This window comes from Gavialis gangeticus, unplaced genomic scaffold (genome assembly GCF_001723915.1).
Source record: "Gavialis gangeticus isolate Ggan-Ray unplaced genomic scaffold, GavGan_comp1, whole genome shotgun sequence".
NCBI classification, from domain to species: Eukaryota; Metazoa; Chordata; order Crocodylia; family Gavialidae; genus Gavialis; species Gavialis gangeticus.
The window spans coordinates 11,305,007-11,321,346 of NW_017729012.1; the positions used below are offsets into that span (position 1 = coordinate 11,305,007).

At 67.3% G+C, this 16,340-nt stretch overlaps 4 protein-coding genes across 10 annotated transcripts in view; 2 read left to right on the forward strand and 2 right to left on the reverse strand.

The window, feature by feature from the left end:
- Window positions 1-5,340, reverse strand: part of SARM1 (sterile alpha and TIR motif containing 1) — a 7,397-nt gene extending 2,057 nt beyond the window's left edge. The window contains exons 1-6 of the mRNA XM_019511276.1: window positions 4,753-5,340; window positions 1,975-2,593; window positions 1,607-1,819; window positions 1,100-1,191; window positions 346-581; window positions 148-250 (exon numbers count right to left, since the gene is read on the reverse strand). Coding sequence (XP_019366821.1) covers window positions 148-250; window positions 346-581; window positions 1,100-1,191; window positions 1,607-1,819; window positions 1,975-2,593; window positions 4,753-5,204 — 1,715 coding nt within the window. The 5' untranslated portion in view covers window positions 5,205-5,340. The remainder of the gene's footprint in view (window positions 1-147; window positions 251-345; window positions 582-1,099; window positions 1,192-1,606; window positions 1,820-1,974; window positions 2,594-4,752) is intronic.
- A 1,262-nt stretch (window positions 5,341-6,602) lies between these two features.
- VTN (vitronectin) lies at window positions 6,603-9,959 on the forward strand. Its single transcript, XM_019511277.1, has 8 exons — window positions 6,603-6,715; window positions 7,046-7,165; window positions 7,375-7,701; window positions 8,052-8,191; window positions 8,351-8,507; window positions 8,601-8,753; window positions 9,133-9,429; window positions 9,772-9,959. The coding sequence occupies exons 1-8, from the start codon at window positions 6,655-6,657 to the stop codon at window positions 9,888-9,890; spliced, it is 1,374 nt and encodes a 457-aa protein (XP_019366822.1). The 5' UTR covers window positions 6,603-6,654; the 3' UTR covers window positions 9,891-9,959.
- An 82-nt stretch (window positions 9,960-10,041) lies between these two features.
- LOC109293382 (kinesin-like protein KIF12) lies at window positions 10,042-15,441 on the reverse strand. 7 transcript variants are annotated; one of them, XM_019511275.1, is made up of 17 exons: window positions 15,300-15,441; window positions 14,935-15,000; window positions 14,666-14,744; window positions 14,468-14,589; window positions 14,027-14,102; window positions 13,778-13,909; window positions 13,553-13,688; window positions 13,247-13,344; window positions 12,925-13,072; window positions 12,721-12,839; window positions 12,519-12,623; window positions 12,299-12,434; window positions 12,061-12,175; window positions 11,600-11,708; window positions 10,963-11,102; window positions 10,566-10,699; window positions 10,042-10,284 (listed from the first exon to the last, which is right to left on the reverse strand). In XM_019511275.1, exons 1-17 carry the CDS (start codon window positions 15,374-15,376, stop codon window positions 10,172-10,174), a joined length of 1,905 nt encoding a protein of 634 aa, XP_019366820.1. In that variant the 5' UTR covers window positions 15,377-15,441; the 3' UTR covers window positions 10,042-10,171. The 7 variants fall into 7 exon arrangements, with proteins under 7 accessions (XP_019366820.1, XP_019366819.1, XP_019366818.1 ...); XM_019511274.1 differs by having other exon boundaries at window positions 10,042-10,281; window positions 10,963-11,210; XM_019511273.1 differs by having other exon boundaries at window positions 10,963-11,210.
- Window positions 15,375-16,340, forward strand: part of SEBOX (SEBOX homeobox) — a 7,759-nt gene continuing 6,793 nt past the window's right edge. The window contains 1 exon segment of the mRNA XM_019510982.1: window positions 15,375-15,504. Coding sequence (XP_019366527.1) covers window positions 15,375-15,504 — 130 coding nt within the window.

A 16,340-nucleotide genomic window follows, 5' to 3' on the forward strand; every position in this document is an offset into this window, starting at 1 on the left:
AAGGGGAAGAGACCCACCAGCATTCAGGGAGGCAGAATGGGGCTGAATCCCCCTCGTTGCCCCCTCCAGATGCTGCTCCTTCCCCGTGTCCATGGAGCATGCCTGGGGCAGTGTGGGGCCACTCACCTGGGCTCAGCACTCACCCACCTGGCTAGCTGCGACCCTGTGCTGCGCCGGTAGCTGATAAAGACATCAGGCCCGTTGGAGGTGGATTTGCAGCCGCTGCAGGGCAGGGGGGAGTGAAGCATTTCTAGATGCAAGAGGAAACATCAGCAGAGAGTGAATAGTGACCCCCAAATGGCCATGCCCGTGTGCCCCACCAGCCCTGCCCGGGCAGGCCCATACCCCTGGCGGCACAAAGGATGCGGACGCGGTGGAAGCCCAGGTCGATATGGCAGTCCTCCTGCAGCTGCTGCTCGGTCACGCGGTGCAGGAAGTTGCGGTCGATGCCGCAGGTCACCAGGTTGTACGTGTACTGGCGGAACTTGGGGTCCACATTGCCCAGCCAGTCGGCCAGGTTGCTGCGGTCGCAGGTGCAGTAGTTCGCATACGTCTTCAGCTCCACGAGCTCCCGGAAAAATCTGGCAACACAACAGAGGAGGGCAGTGCCCGAGGCCCTGCGTCAGGCGGGCACCAGTAGCTCCTGTGTGGACACGGCTCATATTTGGACAGAGAAAAGGGTGCCCAGGTGCCTGGAGAAGACGAAGGTGGACGGATGGATGCGCAGGCAGCTGGATGGCTGTGGCGGCATCAAGGGGCAGAGGATGCCGTGCAGAAGCAGAAACCTGGGTGAATCTGCAGCTTTGTATGCACTGGGCCCCCAACCTGCTCCTCTGCATGCCAAGATCCTCCTCTCAGCCCCATCACCCCTTCCCTTGAGTGCTGTCTTCCCCCCGTTCCCTGGAGCCAGCATCCCCCTGGAAAGCAGAGTCTGTCCTGGCAGGGACCCTTCCCAGGAGGGGGACACTGGGAGGGTCAGGGCTCCTCTCCCAGCCCAGGCTCCCCGCTGGCTGCTTCGCAGACGAGAGTCCAAGGCCTCTCCCTGGGCCCTGGACACGTGGTCACGGCAGCACGAGCTGCCTGAGCCCTGGGCTCCTACCTCTTGCGAGTGATGCTGGAAGCCATCCCCAGGTCCCCTTGCAGGTCCATCTCCGTCAGCTTAAGCAGCAGGTCTCCGTCCACCTGGTGATCCTGCCGAGAGCGGGGGGCTCAGCGCCATCGCTGGGGCCTGTTACAGGGTGCATGTGGGGCAGGCAGTGCATGGAGGGGAGTGGGCACCCTGGATTGTCTTTACCATCCAGAGAGGGGGAAGCCCTCAAGCCCATGCCAGCCCCTGCAGGCCCCTCTGCTCCGGGGGACGCTGACGGGACGGTTGGACGATTCCAGGGGTTCTCGGTGAGGTACGGCCCACGCTCCTGATGCCTGAGCAGGGCTATAGGGCATGTGGCCAAGAGCAGCTACCTCTCCTAGACCATCCCTGCCATATGGCTGGGGTCAGGCGTAGCTCTGTCACTCTGGGTGGCAGTGACTGCAGATTATAAACTGGTGCAAGTCAGACCGTGTGTGCACGTGTGTGTGTGCATGTCCCCCGTGGACCGCACCCTACCAGAAAGCGCTGGCAGTACTGGTTGAAGCCAATCTGCTGCAGCCAGGTCTGCACCTCGAGGGGCTTCCAGCTCGGGACGAGGGGCAGGATCCGGCACGGCACCTCCTCGCCCATGGTGCGCAGTGCCTTCTTGGCCAGTGCCGAGACGGTGCCGCCAGTTGAGTAGCACACAAGCCGCTTCAGACTCTGGGTAGCCCCAATCTCGTTGAAAATCTGGGGGCGGCCAAGGGGGAGGGTCACAGCCGTGCTCACTCCCAGCCCGCACCCCTGGGTTGCTCCGTGCACCCCACACTCATGACAGAGCGGGGAGGCCCTGCTCTTACAGAGGCCGCCCTGCTGCCACGCTGCTCTCCCAGCCCAGCCTCTACCTGGGTCGTCTTCTGCCGGGTCTTGATGGCGGCCTCGGTGCAGAGGTAGAAGGCGGCGATGCACTGGGCCTCCAGCCGCGAGCTGTCCAGCAGTGGCACCAGGCGTTGCAGGTCGTTGGCCGTACGGCCCTGGCTGTTGTCGCTGCTGCCCAGCAGGTCGTGGGCAAACTGCTCGGGGTCCAGGGAGGCAACGAAGGGCTCCACCAGCGCTAGGGTGCCCGAGCTCTCCACCTCCCGCTCGATCTCTTTGTTGGTGGCCAGCACGGCGATGGCCAGGCAGGCGTGCAGGCGCACCAGCTCATCCGCCTTGGAGAAGGCCAGCGGGAAGAGCCACTCGGCCGCCTTCCTCTCCACCATGAGCCGCTGGTTGGCCTGCCCGCCGTACATGGCACAGTTGGCCAGGGCCATGGCGCAGTGGCGCAGCACAATCGGATCAGTCCCACGGCACCAGTACAGGATGGCGTCCAGGCCGCCATCTGAGATCAGCTGGCTGCACGTGTCCTCAGTATGCTTGAACATGTGCTCCAGGATGCCCGAGACGCTGCGGGCCAGCTGCGGGCTGTCTCGCTCTTTGGCCAGGTTCAGGATCACACCCAGGCCAATCCGGGCAATCCGGTCCCTGGCAGGGGGAGACGCGGCACATTGCAGCGGGTCAAAATCGGGCGAAGGCGCAGGGGAGGGTGCTACCAGGGCCTCCTGGCTCATCCGGCATCAGGAAGCTGGTGCCGGCTCCATGGCCCGTGCACCTGCCCCTGTGGCCTGGCTGCCACCAGCAGGAGAAAGGGCTGGACAGAGGCCATGGAGAGTCCCCCATAGCCCAGGACACAGACACGCAGGAGAGATGAGGCCTGTCGTGAGTGCCCCCCAGGAGCCAGGCCACACAGCCAGGGGAAAAGGGGGTCTCAGCCTTGCTGCTGCTGCATTTCATGGGTAAGAAGCTCCCGCCTGAGCCCGTTTCCCTGCCGCATTGTCTCTGGGCTGCGGTGGGAGTCCGCTGCCAGGGGGGCGGGTTTCGGTGCAGGGGCCCGGGGAGGTGGAGGTGCTGGCTCAGGGGCTGGCGGGGCTGGACTGCAGGCTCCTGTGTCCAAGCCCAGCCCGCAGCCAGGGGCCTTACAGACACACAGGGCTGGAGGCTGGGGACTGGGTCTGCCCAGGGTGCATGTTGGGCTGGGCATCCCCCTGCCCCGCAGTGCAGGGAGGGGTCTATCACCAGTGCTCAAGGGAGCTGCTGGAAAGAGCACTCATGGGACGTGGGCCAGGCCAGGGGAACGGTAGCTCCTGCAGCCAGCAGATGCCTGCCCCGTCGCACAGACACATGCCAGGCCTGCTTTCCTGGCAAGGCCCTTCTGGGAAGCTCTGTGCAGCTCACGCTGGCCTTGAGCTCAGCCTGGCAGCGAAAAGCAGGGACAGCTCTGGACAGCCGATGCCCCTGGGGCCCCCCACCTGCCTGGGGACTCCCTGGGGGTCTGCAGCCCATTTGGGGAAGGGGTGTGAGACATGTCCTGCTCCCTGTTCCTGCCCCTGCCTCTCAGGCTCTAGCACTAGCAGAGCCCCTCTTTGGGTGGGCAGTGCCAGGGAAACAGGGCCCAGCATAGCAGGAGGTGGGTTGAGGGAGCTGAGCGTGGCTGAAGCGCCCATCTCGGGGCGCTGAGTCTGGGCTGGCAGGATGTGCTGACCTGTGAGCCTGCGTCCAGAGTCCTTTGCAGCGCATCTAAGCCCTGCCCCCGGATCATGCAGGACCTGGGCAGACAGCATCGGATGCCATGCAGCCAGGGGCAGGGAGACGGCCTCAGCCACGTTTCGGGGCAGCCCGGGGAAGCTGGTGCATCACAGGGCAGGACCCATTCGGGAGGTCTGGGCATGGGAAGGGCCACATCCACGTGGAGCCTTCTGGGGCAGCGCCATCCTCCCAGGACAGGGCGAGAGCATGGCCCCAGCCTGGAGGCTGCTGGCAGGCATGAGGCTGGCGTGAGCACGGACGGGCGCTGGGGTCACCGTCTGGGGAGGCAGGCGCCAGCAGAGCTGACATTGCAGCTGCCACGCTGAGCACATTGGTGTCTGCAGGGGACAAGCTCCTCCCTGCCTCCTGGCGCCAGGGCTCAGCAAGGTCTGCCAGCTGGCAGAGTAACGGTGCAGGAACCAAGGCCCTCCCAAAGCCCGGGTCTCCTCTTCGTGGACAGTGTCCCCAACTCGGCCCCCGGCCCAGGAAGTCGTGTGAGCTCGGTGCAAGGCACTAGGGGCCTGCAGCCCTCTGTATCGTTGCGCATGCCCTGCGCTGCCCAGCCCGCTCTTCCGGAGCAGGGATCTGCCTGGCCTTGGCCTCCTCCCTGCTTGTCTCTGGAGCCTGGACAGGCTCAGCTGTGCCGTGCATGGCTGCTGGACAGGGTGGTGGCAGCTCGGCGCCCTGACTCGGGGGTTGGGGCCGGGGAGGTGGAAGTGCACCGGGCCGGCCAGCAAGCTCTCGGGCGCCCTCTCCTGTGCAGCGGCCGCTGCTGGAGTCAGGGCTTGGTGCTTGGCTCTGCCAGGATGAGGCCCGGACCAGGGAACCAGGGCACAGAGGATGCCCTGGCACTGTGCACCGCACAGCACCCTGCGGAGTGCACTGTGCAATGAGAGTCTGGGGGGTCCCCGGCACCCTGCTGAGGCCTGGGCACTGGTCAGCACGTGGCACAGGCCAAAACACGAGGCAGGATGTTTCCTCGGGCACCATCAGGCCTGGCCACCCTGGGCCACCGACTGCCCGGCTCCTGCCCCTCTCCCTGCCCTTCACCCGCTCACCTGTTCTCCGCCACCAGGATCTGCTCCAGGAGCTTCCCGGCGTGGCACTTGGTCTCCGGCTCGGCACTGTGGAGCAGGCTCAGCAGCAGGTCCAGGCCCCGCTCCAGACGGATCACATCGCACAGCGCCTTGGCCACATCCCTGCCCACCGTGGGTATCACCCAGGCCTCCTCCACCAGCTGGAAGATGGTGGCGATGGCCCCTCGCAGCTCCGCGGGGCCGGCTGCTTGCTTCAGGGAGGAGATGGCCAAGCGCAGCTCCGGCAGGATGCGGTCCAGAGCCGCCCGGACGTCCGTGCTCACCCCGGGGGACACCTCCCGGGCGCCCCCCAGCCTGGCCCACCAGCCTGCCGGGCTCGCGTCCTGAGGCACACACAGCTGCTCCGAGGAGGACATGGCAAAGAACTGGCACAGTTTATAGGCGGAGACGAGGAGGGTGAGAACCATGGGCATCCCCTACGGCAGCATCCCCGGTCTGCCCCGCCGGCGGGCCTGTGCCGGGGCACGGCCCCTCCCAGGAGCACGGGCACAGGCTGGCCAGGGCTGCTCTGCCTTTGCCCCGGCCCTTGGCCCGTCGCAGCAGAGGGGGGAGGGATGGAGCAGGGGCAGGAGCTGGGCTGGGTAGCAGCCGCGTGCCAGCTCCTCTCCTCCGAGCTCCCAGCACCCCCCAGCTTCTGCCTGCCCAGCTCCTCCTGCTGCCCCCCCACCCTGGGGGTGATGTCACCTCCACAGGCCCCGCCCCTCCAAGGAGGACCTGTCACCATGGCAACATCATCTTAAGAGGAGGAGGGCCGGCAGGCAGATGATGCTCTGGCAGCGCTGGGAGCCTGCACCGCCCTCAGCCCCCAGCTCTGGCCTGTCCCGTGCCCCACACCATGGCCTCCAGCGCTCCTGTCACCACCTGTCCCCAGACCCCCGGGCCCAGCCCCTGGGAGCTGGGAGCTCCCCTCAGGCCTCCCCAGGGGAAGCTGGACGGCCTGGGAGGCGGGCGTGCGTGGTGCCATGGGTGCTGGGGGGCCAAGGCCTCGGTGCGAGGATGCAGCCTGGCCTTGGGCACATGGGCAGGCCGAGCCCAAGTGAACCTCAGATCCCCGCACTCCTTGTCCTGTGATGAAACACCCGCAGCCGGTTATCGGGAGCCGGGCGAAGGTGCTGGGGTCATGTTAACCAGTAACTGGAGTGGGGCAGGCTGGGAACAAGATACACAGCGCTTTGTTTGCCTGCTGCACTGGGGGGAGCAGTGAAAGTGCCCCGCGGCTGAGCCCCGCTCTGCTTGGCTGGGACCCCATGGCACCTCCACCCCGCTGGGGCACCCTGCTGACCCTTGCGGGGGGGGAGCCGCTGCACATGGCTCCCAGACCACCGTGGTGCGGTGGTGGTGGTTGGGGGGTGTCTCATCACCAGTTTCAAGCATTCGTAAGTCCCGAGATGAGTCCCAAACTCCTGGGGTGTGAGCGACGCGGCTGCTGGCTCTGCTCACGCCTGCCCTGCCGGTCTTGGGCCCTTTCGGGGTTGCCTCCAGATCGTGTCTGCAAAGCTCAGGGCCAGGGCTGAGCGGGCAGCTGTGCAGAGCTCCTGAGACAGGGTTCGAGTTGCTGGGGCATGGAGGGGCCGTCCCGCTCTGGCGGGGGGCTGCCCCCGGGGTGGGGAGGCTTCATGCCTGCACCACATGAGGTCCACTCACAGCTGCCCCCAGAGGGTCCTGCAGGCCCCAGAGCCTGGAGCTGCCTGCACAAGGCCGGGGGGCTGGCTGGGCAGCTGCGGTGGCCACGCTGACCTCTCTCTGTTTGCCTTCTCCAGGCTAAGCAAACAGGGGGTGGCGCAGCAGGGGGTGGCTCCCCTACTGCACCAGCCTGTCCGAGCCGCCCAGGTCAGAGGCAGTGCTCTCAGGCCCTCGTGCGCCATGGGGCTGCTGCTCCCAGCCGTGCTGCTGGGCCTGTTCGGCGCGGCACTCGCCGCCGAAGGTGGGTTTTGCGCTCCTCCAACCAGGCCAGCTGAAAGCACCGCCTGGCCCCAGCGGGCAGCCAGGGTTGGGGCCAGAGCCCATGGACTTGGGGACCTGGGACAGTGGCCAAGGGAGGGCAGCCCTGGGCTGGGGGGCAGGTCGGCAGGGTCATCACCGGTGTGGTGGGGCACTGGTGGGGACCCCCCTGTGTTGTGGGGCCATTCATGGGCAGGGCCTGCCGCAGTCACCCCCCTGGGGCGGGTGGAGGTGGAGGGGCACAGAGGGCTCCCGCGGCCCCGCAGACAGTGCCAGCCACGTCATTCCTGCTGCCGGGTCCCTTCTGGTGCAGTGTCGTGTGTGGGCCGCTGCGACGTTGGCTTCGACTCCAGTCTGAAATGCCAGTGCGACCCGCTGTGCATGTACTACCAGAGCTGCTGCAGTGACTATGACACTGTCTGCAAAACCAAAGGTACCTGCTGCCACCCCATGCCCCGGGAGCTCCTGTGTGGGCAGGGCCCTGTCCTCCCTTGCACCATGCAGGAGGCAGCAGCTTTGGCTGGAGACCCATGAGCGTCAGCTCATGCTGTGGGCACCAGTCCAGCTGCTCTGGTGCCCATGGACCAAGCTCCTGGAGTCCCTGGGACATCTGCAGCAAGGGTCCATGTGTGCTTCCCGCAGTGACCCGCGGGGACGTGTTCACCTTCCCGGAGGATGACTACAACTTCTTGTACGGCTCCTTGGACCAGGGCGCAGGGAGCCCCGATGTGGCCATGACCTTCCCTGCCCTGAGCATGAGCAAGATGTGGACTGAAGAGCCTACGCAGCAGTGGGAGCTGAGCACCAATCCGAGTGTGACCACCGAGGCACTGCCGGCTACGGTGGAGGAGCAGGGCCAGGAGCAGGAGCAGGAGCAGGAGCAGGAGCAGGAGCAGGAGGAGGCGTGCAGCGGGCAGACCTTCGATGCATTCACTGACCTGAAAAATGGCTCCATCTTTGCCTTCCGAGGTATGGGGTTGGCATGGGTGCCGGGCATGGCGGGAGAACCGTGTCCCTGCTCCAAGGGGATGGGGGTCCACATCAGTGGCAGTGCCATTGCAGCTAGCCCCCGCCTCGAGCCTGCATGGACAGACTGTAGAGCACCTGCTAGCCCAGGCATGGGGATGGACAGCCCCAGGGCAGACCTGAGATGTGCGCACGGGGGCTCCCATGCAGGGCAGCCAGGTCCTGCCCCAGGTAGCGGGTAGGGAGGTGGCTTGGGGGCAGCAGAGATTCTCTGTAGAGGCAGATGCATCCCCCAGGAGCACGGGGCTCCCAAGAGGAGCTCCCCCACAGCCCCTGTCCCCTTCTCCTCCCAGGTAAATACTTCTATGAGCTGAATGAGACCAGCGTGATGCCCGGATACCCTAAGTTGATCCAGGATGTCTGGGGGATGGACGGGCCCATTGACGCCGCCTTCACCCGCATCAACTGCCAGGGAAAGACCTACATCTTCAAGGTGGGCAGTGGGCAGGGGCCAGGGCTTTGGTGCCTACTCAGGAGGGGTGTGGGTGAGCCAGCTGGGGCTGGGCAGAGAGGGCAAGGCTCAGTGACCCCAGGGGCGAACCTAGACGTGTGGCAGCATCCTGCCCCTGGCTGAGCCCACTGTGCCCCCCAGGGCAGTCAGTACTGGCGCTTTGATGACGGTGCCCTGGAACCCGGCTACCCGCTCAACATCTCAGAAGGCTTCGAGGGCATCCCTGATGACCTGGACGCGGCCTTCGCACTCCCCGCGGAGAACTACGCCGACAATGAACGCATCTACTTCTTCAAAGGTGGGTGAGACGCCCCCGGCCCCGGTCCGGCCCTTTCCTCCCCCACCTGGCGCTGCCTGGCCTGAAGCACCACGTGTGGTCTCTCGCTCCCAGGCAGGCATTACTGGTCCTACGAATTCGCCCAGCAGCCGACCTGGCAGGAGTGTGAGGAGCAGGAGTCCCAGTCGGCCGCGTTTCGGCACTTCGCCTTCCTGGTGGGCACCGACTGGGAGGATATCTTCCACATGCCCTTTGGCCTCAGCAGCAGTAAGTGCAGGGGGCCCGGGAGGCCTGGGGGGGGTGAGCTGAGCCCCTGTCTGCATCCAGGGCCAGGACCGCGGCCGTGCGGGGGGGGGAGCAGGTGCTGGGGTGGGGTGGGGTGGAGGCCCCAGTGCACCACAGCTGTCTCGCTCTGTTCCCCATTGGCACCGTCCTTCTCCAGCCCCGGCTTCCTCCCTGGCCCCCGTGCAGTAGGACGTGTCACTGAGTCGTGGCTGCTGCTTGCTGTTTATTCCTGCTGGGGACAGCGCTGGGGGCTCTTGGCATCACCCCCCCCCCAGGGCCAGTCCCCGTGCAGCAGCCCCGTCCCCAGCCCAGGCGCTGGCCGTGGCACCTCCAGTCTTCACGTCTCCTCTGCTGCCGGCAGAAAGGAGCAGGGGCCCCCGCCTCATCAGCAGGGACTGGCGGGGGTTGCCCAGCCGCGTGGATGCCGCCGTGACGGGCAGGATCTACGTCGCCCCACCCTCACCCAGGAAGTCGCGGAGGAGGAAGTCGCGCCGGCAGCGTAAGCAGTACCGGCACTGGCCCTTCTCCCGTGGCCGGTCCTCCCGCCGCTTCTGGCCCTGGCTGCAGGACGACTCTGAGTCCTGGGAACTGGACAGTGACTGGGTGTACATGGGCACCCGGTGCCAGCCCGTCCAGAGCGTCTACTTCTTCGTGGGAGGTGGGTACCGGGATGCGCGGCTCCCAAGCGAGGCCTGGCTTCCCTGGAGCCTGGTGGGCCCTAGCAACCCCTTCCCCAGGCTGCGCCGCTCTGCACAGCCCTGCACAGACCCTGGGCTGACGGGGGTGGGCAGGAGGGAGCAGCACGAGGCCCTGCCTCACCCAGACCCTGCCTGTGGTGCAGATGGGATGGGTCCAGGGGGCTCGGGACCCTCGGGGAGAGGCCAGCCTGGGCTTGGTGTGGCCAGCACTGTGAGCTGGGCTGGCTCCCAGCTGGGAGAGGGGCATCTGAAGCACTGCAGGCCTGTGCAGCCCTGTGACGTGGGCTCCGTCCCTTTCTCAGACAAGTACTACCGAGTCAACCTGAAGACCATGCGTGTGGACTGGGTGCGCCCTCGCTACCCGCGGCCCATCGCCCAGTACTGGCTGGGCTGCCCCCAGCTGGAACTGAAGCGCACCTGAGGGGGACCTGCCACCCCCTTGGTGCCGCCCCAGCTTCTGCTGGAGCCAAATAAACAGTGAGTTGAGGCAGTGCTGCAGCTGAGTCCGTCTGTCCATCCATCTCCACTGGGGGCTGCAGGTTGCTTGGCCATGCCCGGAGCCGTGAGCGCTCCCCTGGCACCAGCAGGGCCCGTGGCCCTCAGTCCAGTGTGATGACAGGCCAGCCTGGACGCAGGCGCTCTGCAGAGGGAGCAGGAGTCTGTGTGCACTGTTGGGCGCCAGTCATCACGTCCAGCCAGTGCTCAAGGCCTCTGGCTGGCATCCTGGCCAGCAGAGCTGGGGCCCAGCAGGCTGCAGTACTGCGTCCACTCTGGCAGCAAGGCCAGTGCCTCTTCCAGCCCTGGGGCAGCATCTGCTGTGGCCAGGAGACAAGGGTCAGCGTCGTGCACCTGGCCCCAGCCCCAGCCCCAGCTCCTGGGACCTGCCAGGAACTTGAACTTGTGCCTGGGCAAAGGGATGTGACCCGAAGTCACGTAGGAGTCTGGGAGCCCCATTGCCAAGGAGTTGCCACTTAAAGGCCCCACCAGGGCTTGCCTCCAAGGCTGCAGCCACCTCCCTTGCTCATGAGTGAAGACCTCGTGGGAAGCACCCAGCACCTTCCTGTGCGGATGAAGCCCACCGCAGCCTCCTGCTCACCTTCCTGCCCTGGCTCCTCGGGCCAGGGGGGCGCTGAGGGCACAACCTGCCCCTGCGGCGGGGCTGGAAGTGTGGTGCCCTGAGGCTGCTTCGGTGGGTGCTGGTCGGCGGTGCTCCTGCCTCTGCCTGGGCTCCTGCCAGGGTGGGACGGCAAGCTTGGGGTTAGTGGCCAGCTCAGGCCCTGGGATGCTCAGCGAGGCCATACTCAGCCTCCCATGATCTCAAGCCCTGTCTCTGCCCTGCCTTCCCTCGGCCACCTCCACACATGTCAAGCTCTGGGCACCCTCAATGAGGGCACGTGTCCCTGTTGCCCCTGTTGCAAATGCCCCCAGTAGCCATGCCCATGCCATATGGACTCCCCCCCAGCTTCCCCATGCTGCAGCTGTCGGGCACTTGCCTCCTCCGCCAGCGTGGCTGGGGGTCCGTGGGGTGCTGCCGGGGCCAGGGCGAAGCGCGGTTCTTCCAGGGGCTGGGCTGCCGGCCCTGGGCCCCGCTTGCAGGAGTGAGCCCCTCCAGCACCGGCAGCTCCACCAGCGGCTGCAAGGACAAGCCGGGTGCTGAGTCTGCCACGCCGCCCTGCCTGCTCCGGGGCGGGGAAGGGGCTGCACCAGGGAGCTCTGGCAGGGCCCTGCCCAGTGCTGGGGGCTGCAGGGGCAAGCACAGAGTAAAAGGGTGGGGATGGGGTCTCAGTCCCTGCCGAGGCGCAAGTCCCTGGGGGTGTGCCAGGGGCGTCAGCATGTGTGAGGACAGGGCAGGACTGTGCACGAGGCGAAGCTGCAGCCCCTCTGTTGCCTGGCCTTGGTGCTGAGCTGGCCATGCTGGGCCCTACCGCCCCCCCGGGCAGCTGCAGCTGGCAGCGGGGACAGCTCTCAGCTTGGACCGCCCTGGTGCAGCCACGAATGGCATCCTCTAGGGAGTCCTGGCGCACTGCCTGGGGGGCCGGCTGCCCCGGGCGGGGCGTTTGTTGAGCTGAGGGCTGCAGTGGGGAGCAGTTGTGGGGCCATCAGGCCTCCACCTCATCAGGAGAGACTCACATGGCTGGGCAGGGTACAGGGCATGAGGCCAGGGCAGGAGATGTGGGCATCCTCCTGGGAGCGTGGGGCCAGGACACAGCAGTGGCGGCCACGGAGCAGTGCAAGGTGCCTGGAAACAAGCAGGGTAAGTGGGCAGCCCAGTCCCACCCAGACCCCGGCAGGGATGGGGATGCTGGGGGAAGGCAGACCCTCTGCCCAGGGAGTGCAGCAATGGCATATCAGCACCTGCCAGCAGTCCACGGGCACCGTGGGGTGGGGGTTTGCATCTTCCCCCAGTGTCCCCTCCCTGCCCTGGCAGCTCCCCAGCTCCAGTGCCATCCCCTGGTGAGGTCCTGGATGACCAATCTCCCTCTTTGGCCATGTGGGCAGAGTAGCAAGCACCCTGCAGCTTGTGGGGCCAGCCAGTCTCCACCCATGCAAGAAGGCGCTGTCCCAGACTAGGTGATGGCACTGGCAAGTACCTGAGCTCCTCATTCCCCACCAGGAGGTCTTGTAGGAGGCTGTGCCAGCCCATGCCAGGTGGCCCCTGTGGGACCCCGCTTGGCCTGGGAGTGCTGCCTGTGCCGGTGGGCCCATCTGCAAGGAACACAGGCAGGTGGGTGTCAGCGCCATGGCCAGGGCCCTGGGCCAGCCCACAGCCTGAGGTGCCCCAGTGCCAGGGCCCTGAGCCCCAGGTGCCCCTGCCCCAGCCATGCGCACTCAGGGGAGCGGTGAGGGTGCCAGGGGGCCTGCCCAGTGTCCTGGGCATCTGCAGCTGCCGGCGCAGGGTGAGGTTTTCTTCCCTCAAGGCCTGGATCTCCTGCTCCAAGCTCCGCAGTCGCCTCTCCCGGGAGACCTGGGAAGCCACAGGTATGTGGGTGAGAGGAGAGCGTCTTCCGGCCAGCGGCACCTCCCACCCTGGGCACAGTGCCAGCCTTACCCGTGTTGCCACCGGCCGGCTGGGGACCCGGAGGGCCCTGCTGGCGTAGCGCAGCGTGCTCAGCGTCTCTGGCAGGCACCGTGAGGATGGGGAGACGCAGGCGACCTACCGGCGAGGAAGGAGGTACAGGCTTGTGGCAGTGAGGTTGGGGAAAGCAGTGGGGTCACCAGGCCTGTGACCCCAGGCGCAGATGGGCTCCTACCATAAGTGTGACCCCGGCACCGCCCAGGGCATCGGCCAGCAGCTGGGTGAGCTTGCTGTCGCGGTAGGGGACGTGGGCACGGCGCCTCTGGCCCTCCGCCAGCCGTGCGATGCAGTGCCCTGCAGGGAGGGCCAGCCCGTCAGCCCGTTACGTGCCCCAGCTGTTCCCTGCCCCTGTGCTCCCGGACGAGGCTCGGGGCCTTACCCAGGGCCAGGAGGCTGCGGTTGATGCTGTTGGCTTCCCGGGCCAGCTGCCCCACTGAACCGGTGTCCTTCACCCTCTCGCTGCCGGCCAGGTCCACGAAGCGCAGCGCGCCCCACCGGCCGAGGCAGGAGCTGGTCCCTGGGCTTGTCTGCAGGCGTGGAAGGAGGTTGGCTCCCTGGCAGCCTGAGGAGCCCTGTGCCAGGGGGTCTTGGGGCCTGCCGTACTCCCCCCTGAGCATGGGCAAATGGATATTCCTATGCGTCCCTCCATGGTGCCCCTCTACGTGCCCCCTTTGCTGCACCCCTGAGACGTGCCCACTTACCGCCTCACCGCGGGCATGCAGCTGCACGGTCAGCAGTGCGTGGCTGCGGCTCGAGTGCCCGTTCAGTGCGTGTGCGGAGCTTTGCCGCCGCTGCATGCCTGCAATGGGAGGCCCCGGGGGGGCAGGGGCTGCTGGGGGCTGAGCTGCCCACCCCAGCCTGCCCTCACCGATGGGCAGGAGCCTACAACCACCAGCCCCGGCCACAGCCCCTTCTGGGCTCAGGCTGGCCACTCGCGAACCCGACGCCTCCCTGCAGGCCACACTCAGTGCCGCTGGGCCCTGCCCAGCCCAGACCGCCCCCGGTACCTTCCTGCAGCAGGTCCATGATGGTCTCCAGGCCCTCGATCTCCGTGCTGAGCAGCCCCTCAATGTAGAAGCCCCCTGCTTTGCTCCAGCGCAAGGGCAGAGGGCAGGGGGGTCCTGGGCTCAGCAGGTCCCTCACCTGGGGCAGGGAGGATGTGGGGTGGGGGGATGTGGCTGGGATGTAGGGGTCTGGGCTGGCAGTGGGGATGCGGCAGGGCGGGCTCCTACCTGCTCATTGTAGATCTCCACGTAGGACGCACTGAGGGCAACATCAGGCCTGCGGCACTGGCTCTGCTCCAGGAGCCAGGCGAAGGAGCGCTGCATCAGACCCCGGAGGCTGGGCACCACCTGGCCCTCGCCCTGCAGGGGAGAGCCGCGGGGTGCCTGCTGTGGGAGCACAGCCCAGCGCTCCTGCCCCGGATCTGGGCACGGTGGGACCTCACCGTGCGGGTGGCGGCAGGCGGGGGCTGTGCTCACCTGAGCCGGGGGCCCTGTCAGTGTGTAGGTCTTCCCCGAGCCTGTCTGCCCAAAGGCAAAGACGGTGCAGGAGAACCTGGGGAGCGGGGCAAAGGCGGCTCAGCCCCTGGGGGTCCTGCAGCAGCCTGAAGCTGCACCTTCCAGAGCACAGGTCAGCAGGGCTGGATCTGGCCGGGATTTTGCCACAGCATCATTGTGTCATCCCTGGGAGTGGGCAGGTGCTGCCGGGTGTGGGGAGAGGGTGCCTGCCAGCGCAGTCCAGAAGCTGCTGGAGCCATTGGAGGGGGTGAGGAGGCCCTGGCAGATGCGTGCATGGCTGGGGGAGAGGTCGGGGGCAGGCAGGGGTCCGTGCACGTGCAGGGTAGCACAGGGTGCCCAGGCAGGGGCCCTAGCCCACAGCTGGTGGGGGGGAGACCCCAAAGGTGGGCGCTGGGCTCTTACCCATCCACCGCCAGCTCGACGAGCCGCTTCACCCCGCTGCCCTCAAACACCGTGGCCTGGTCCGCACTGGCGTCGAACACTGCACCGAATCCAAATGCAGCCTCCTGCCCTGCCTCATGCACCTGGCAGTGGGAGAGAGGCCTGGGCTCAGGGGCAGCTCTGCCTGCAGGCTCTGCGCCGCAGGGGGGAGGCACTCACCGAGACGGTGTTATCGCCGGGGCAGCGCACCGCCTGCCGGTCCCCTCTGCCGCGCTCTGCGCGGCTCAGCGGCCGCACCCTGCCCAGGGGAATGGCCACAGTCACCCCAGGTGCTGGCTCGGCCCCAGCCCCTGCCCCTCACACAGCCCCCACTCCTGTGGAGCCCCATTCCAAGTCCGGCGTCTGCCCCACCTGTGGCCACAGGGACCCGGGCCTGCCCACACTCGGAGCTGGCTGCAGGCGCCCTGGCCCTTCTGCCTTCTGCGTACCTGACCACCACACAGAGGCGCGTTGCCTGCCCCTGGGTGGGCTCTGCCAGCTCCTCATCAGGGCGCCTCGGGAAAAGCAGACAGCACGGATGGATGCAGATGCCTTGCACTGGTGCCAGGGCAGGGACAGCTCCAAGACACAGCCCCGACGCCCCAGCACCCTGCACCTCCCCCACTGCAGCCCTAGCACTCCCCGGCCTGGGCACGGGACTGCTGACTCTTCCTGGTGGAGGGGATGGGCCCAGCGCACTTGGGGTGGAGGCCCAGCCAACTGTGCAGCCCTCTGCCTCCCCTGGGCATGAGCAACCCTCCCAGCCATGCCTCCATGCCCGCAGGGGCCTCCCCTGCCTGGGACTCTTCCTTACCGGGCCTGCTGGGCTGGCTGTTGTGGCCTGGCCCCTGTGCCCAGCCCCGGCTCCTGGCCCTGCTCCGGCTCGGACATGGCTCCGTCCCCAGCTCTCTACACGGTGAAGTCTGCAGCGCTCCAGTGCTTGGCTGTCCCCTCCCCTGCAGCCTTTCCCGGCCAGAACCGACCCCAGCCTGCCCAGAGCTGCCTGAACGGAGCCGATGGTTAAACATTCACCTCTGCCAGCCCTACCATCCCTCAGCCCCTGCTCAGGCCTGGCAGCTCCGTGCAGGCTGGGAACGCAGCCAGCAGCTGGGAGGCTGCAGGAGGGCCGGGGAGGGAGTGAGGGGCAGTGCCTGCTGGGTGCTGGCTGGGAGCCAGCCCCGTTGCGTGCCAGCTGTGGCTGCGCCATGCTGCACCCCTCCAGATGGCTGCGGGGGAGAGAGGGGGAATGACCCTGGGGTCAGCTCTGAGCTGGGGCAGGTAGAGCAGCGGGAGCTCCCCTGCTGAGGCTGGGCTGGCTGGGAGCAAGGCTGCCAGAGCCCTGGTGTGGTGCAGTAGGAACCAGCGGAGCAGACGGAGGCTGGTGCCCCTTCCCGTGCCCTCCTTGCTGGTGGCTGGTGGCTGGTGGCTGGTGGCTGGTGCTGCTGCCAGGGGCTGGGCCGGGCTGCGGCCATGCTGCACTCTGCCTGGGCCTAGCCCCTAGCCGCTGCCTCCACCTTCCAGCTGCTCTGCTCATGCTGCGAGGGCAGGGAGGGGGGCACAGGGCTGGGCTGAGCAGGCTCTTGCCCAGGGAACAGCTGGAGCCTGGAGGTGCCAGCGCCTCCCAGCTTCTCCCAGAGCAGAGGCTGTCCAGAGCGCGGCCATGCAGCCAGGGTGGCAGGGTCCACCGCCCCCGTGCCTGGACCAGCCCTGCCCAGGCCCTTGTGCCGGAGCAGGGAGGTGCCGCGTGTGCGTGTGCGTGTGCGTGTGCGTGTGATCAGTCGGGGCAGACGCTGGGTTGAGGCGCGGGGCCCAGTGCGGGGCAGCACGGCCCCGGCAGGCCCCGGCCCCGGCCCCG

Excerpts from the sequence above, each read along its gene's own strand:
- VTN (XM_019511277.1), top strand. The coding sequence starts at position 6,655 with ATGGGGCTGCTGCTCCCAGCCGTGCTGCTGGGCCTGTTCGGCGCGGCA. Across the intron at positions 7,702-8,051 it reads CTCCATCTTTGCCTTCCGAG|GTAAATACTTCTATGAGCTG; the intron begins GTATGGGGTTGG and ends TTCTCCTCCCAG. Across the intron at positions 9,430-9,771 it reads CGTCTACTTCTTCGTGGGAG|ACAAGTACTACCGAGTCAAC; the intron begins GTGGGTACCGGG and ends TCCCTTTCTCAG.
- LOC109293382 (XM_019511269.1), bottom strand. The coding sequence starts at position 15,376 with ATGTCCGAGCCGGAGCAGGGCCAGGAGCCGGGGCTGGGCACAGGGGCC. Across the intron at positions 13,910-14,026 it reads TGACAGGGCCCCCGGCTCAG|GGCGAGGGCCAGGTGGTGCC; the intron begins GTGAGCACAGCC and ends TCTCCCCTGCAG. Across the intron at positions 11,211-11,599 it reads CCTGTACCCTGCCCAGCCAT|CCCCCAGCACTGGGCAGGGC; the intron begins GTGAGTCTCTCC and ends TTGCCCCTGCAG.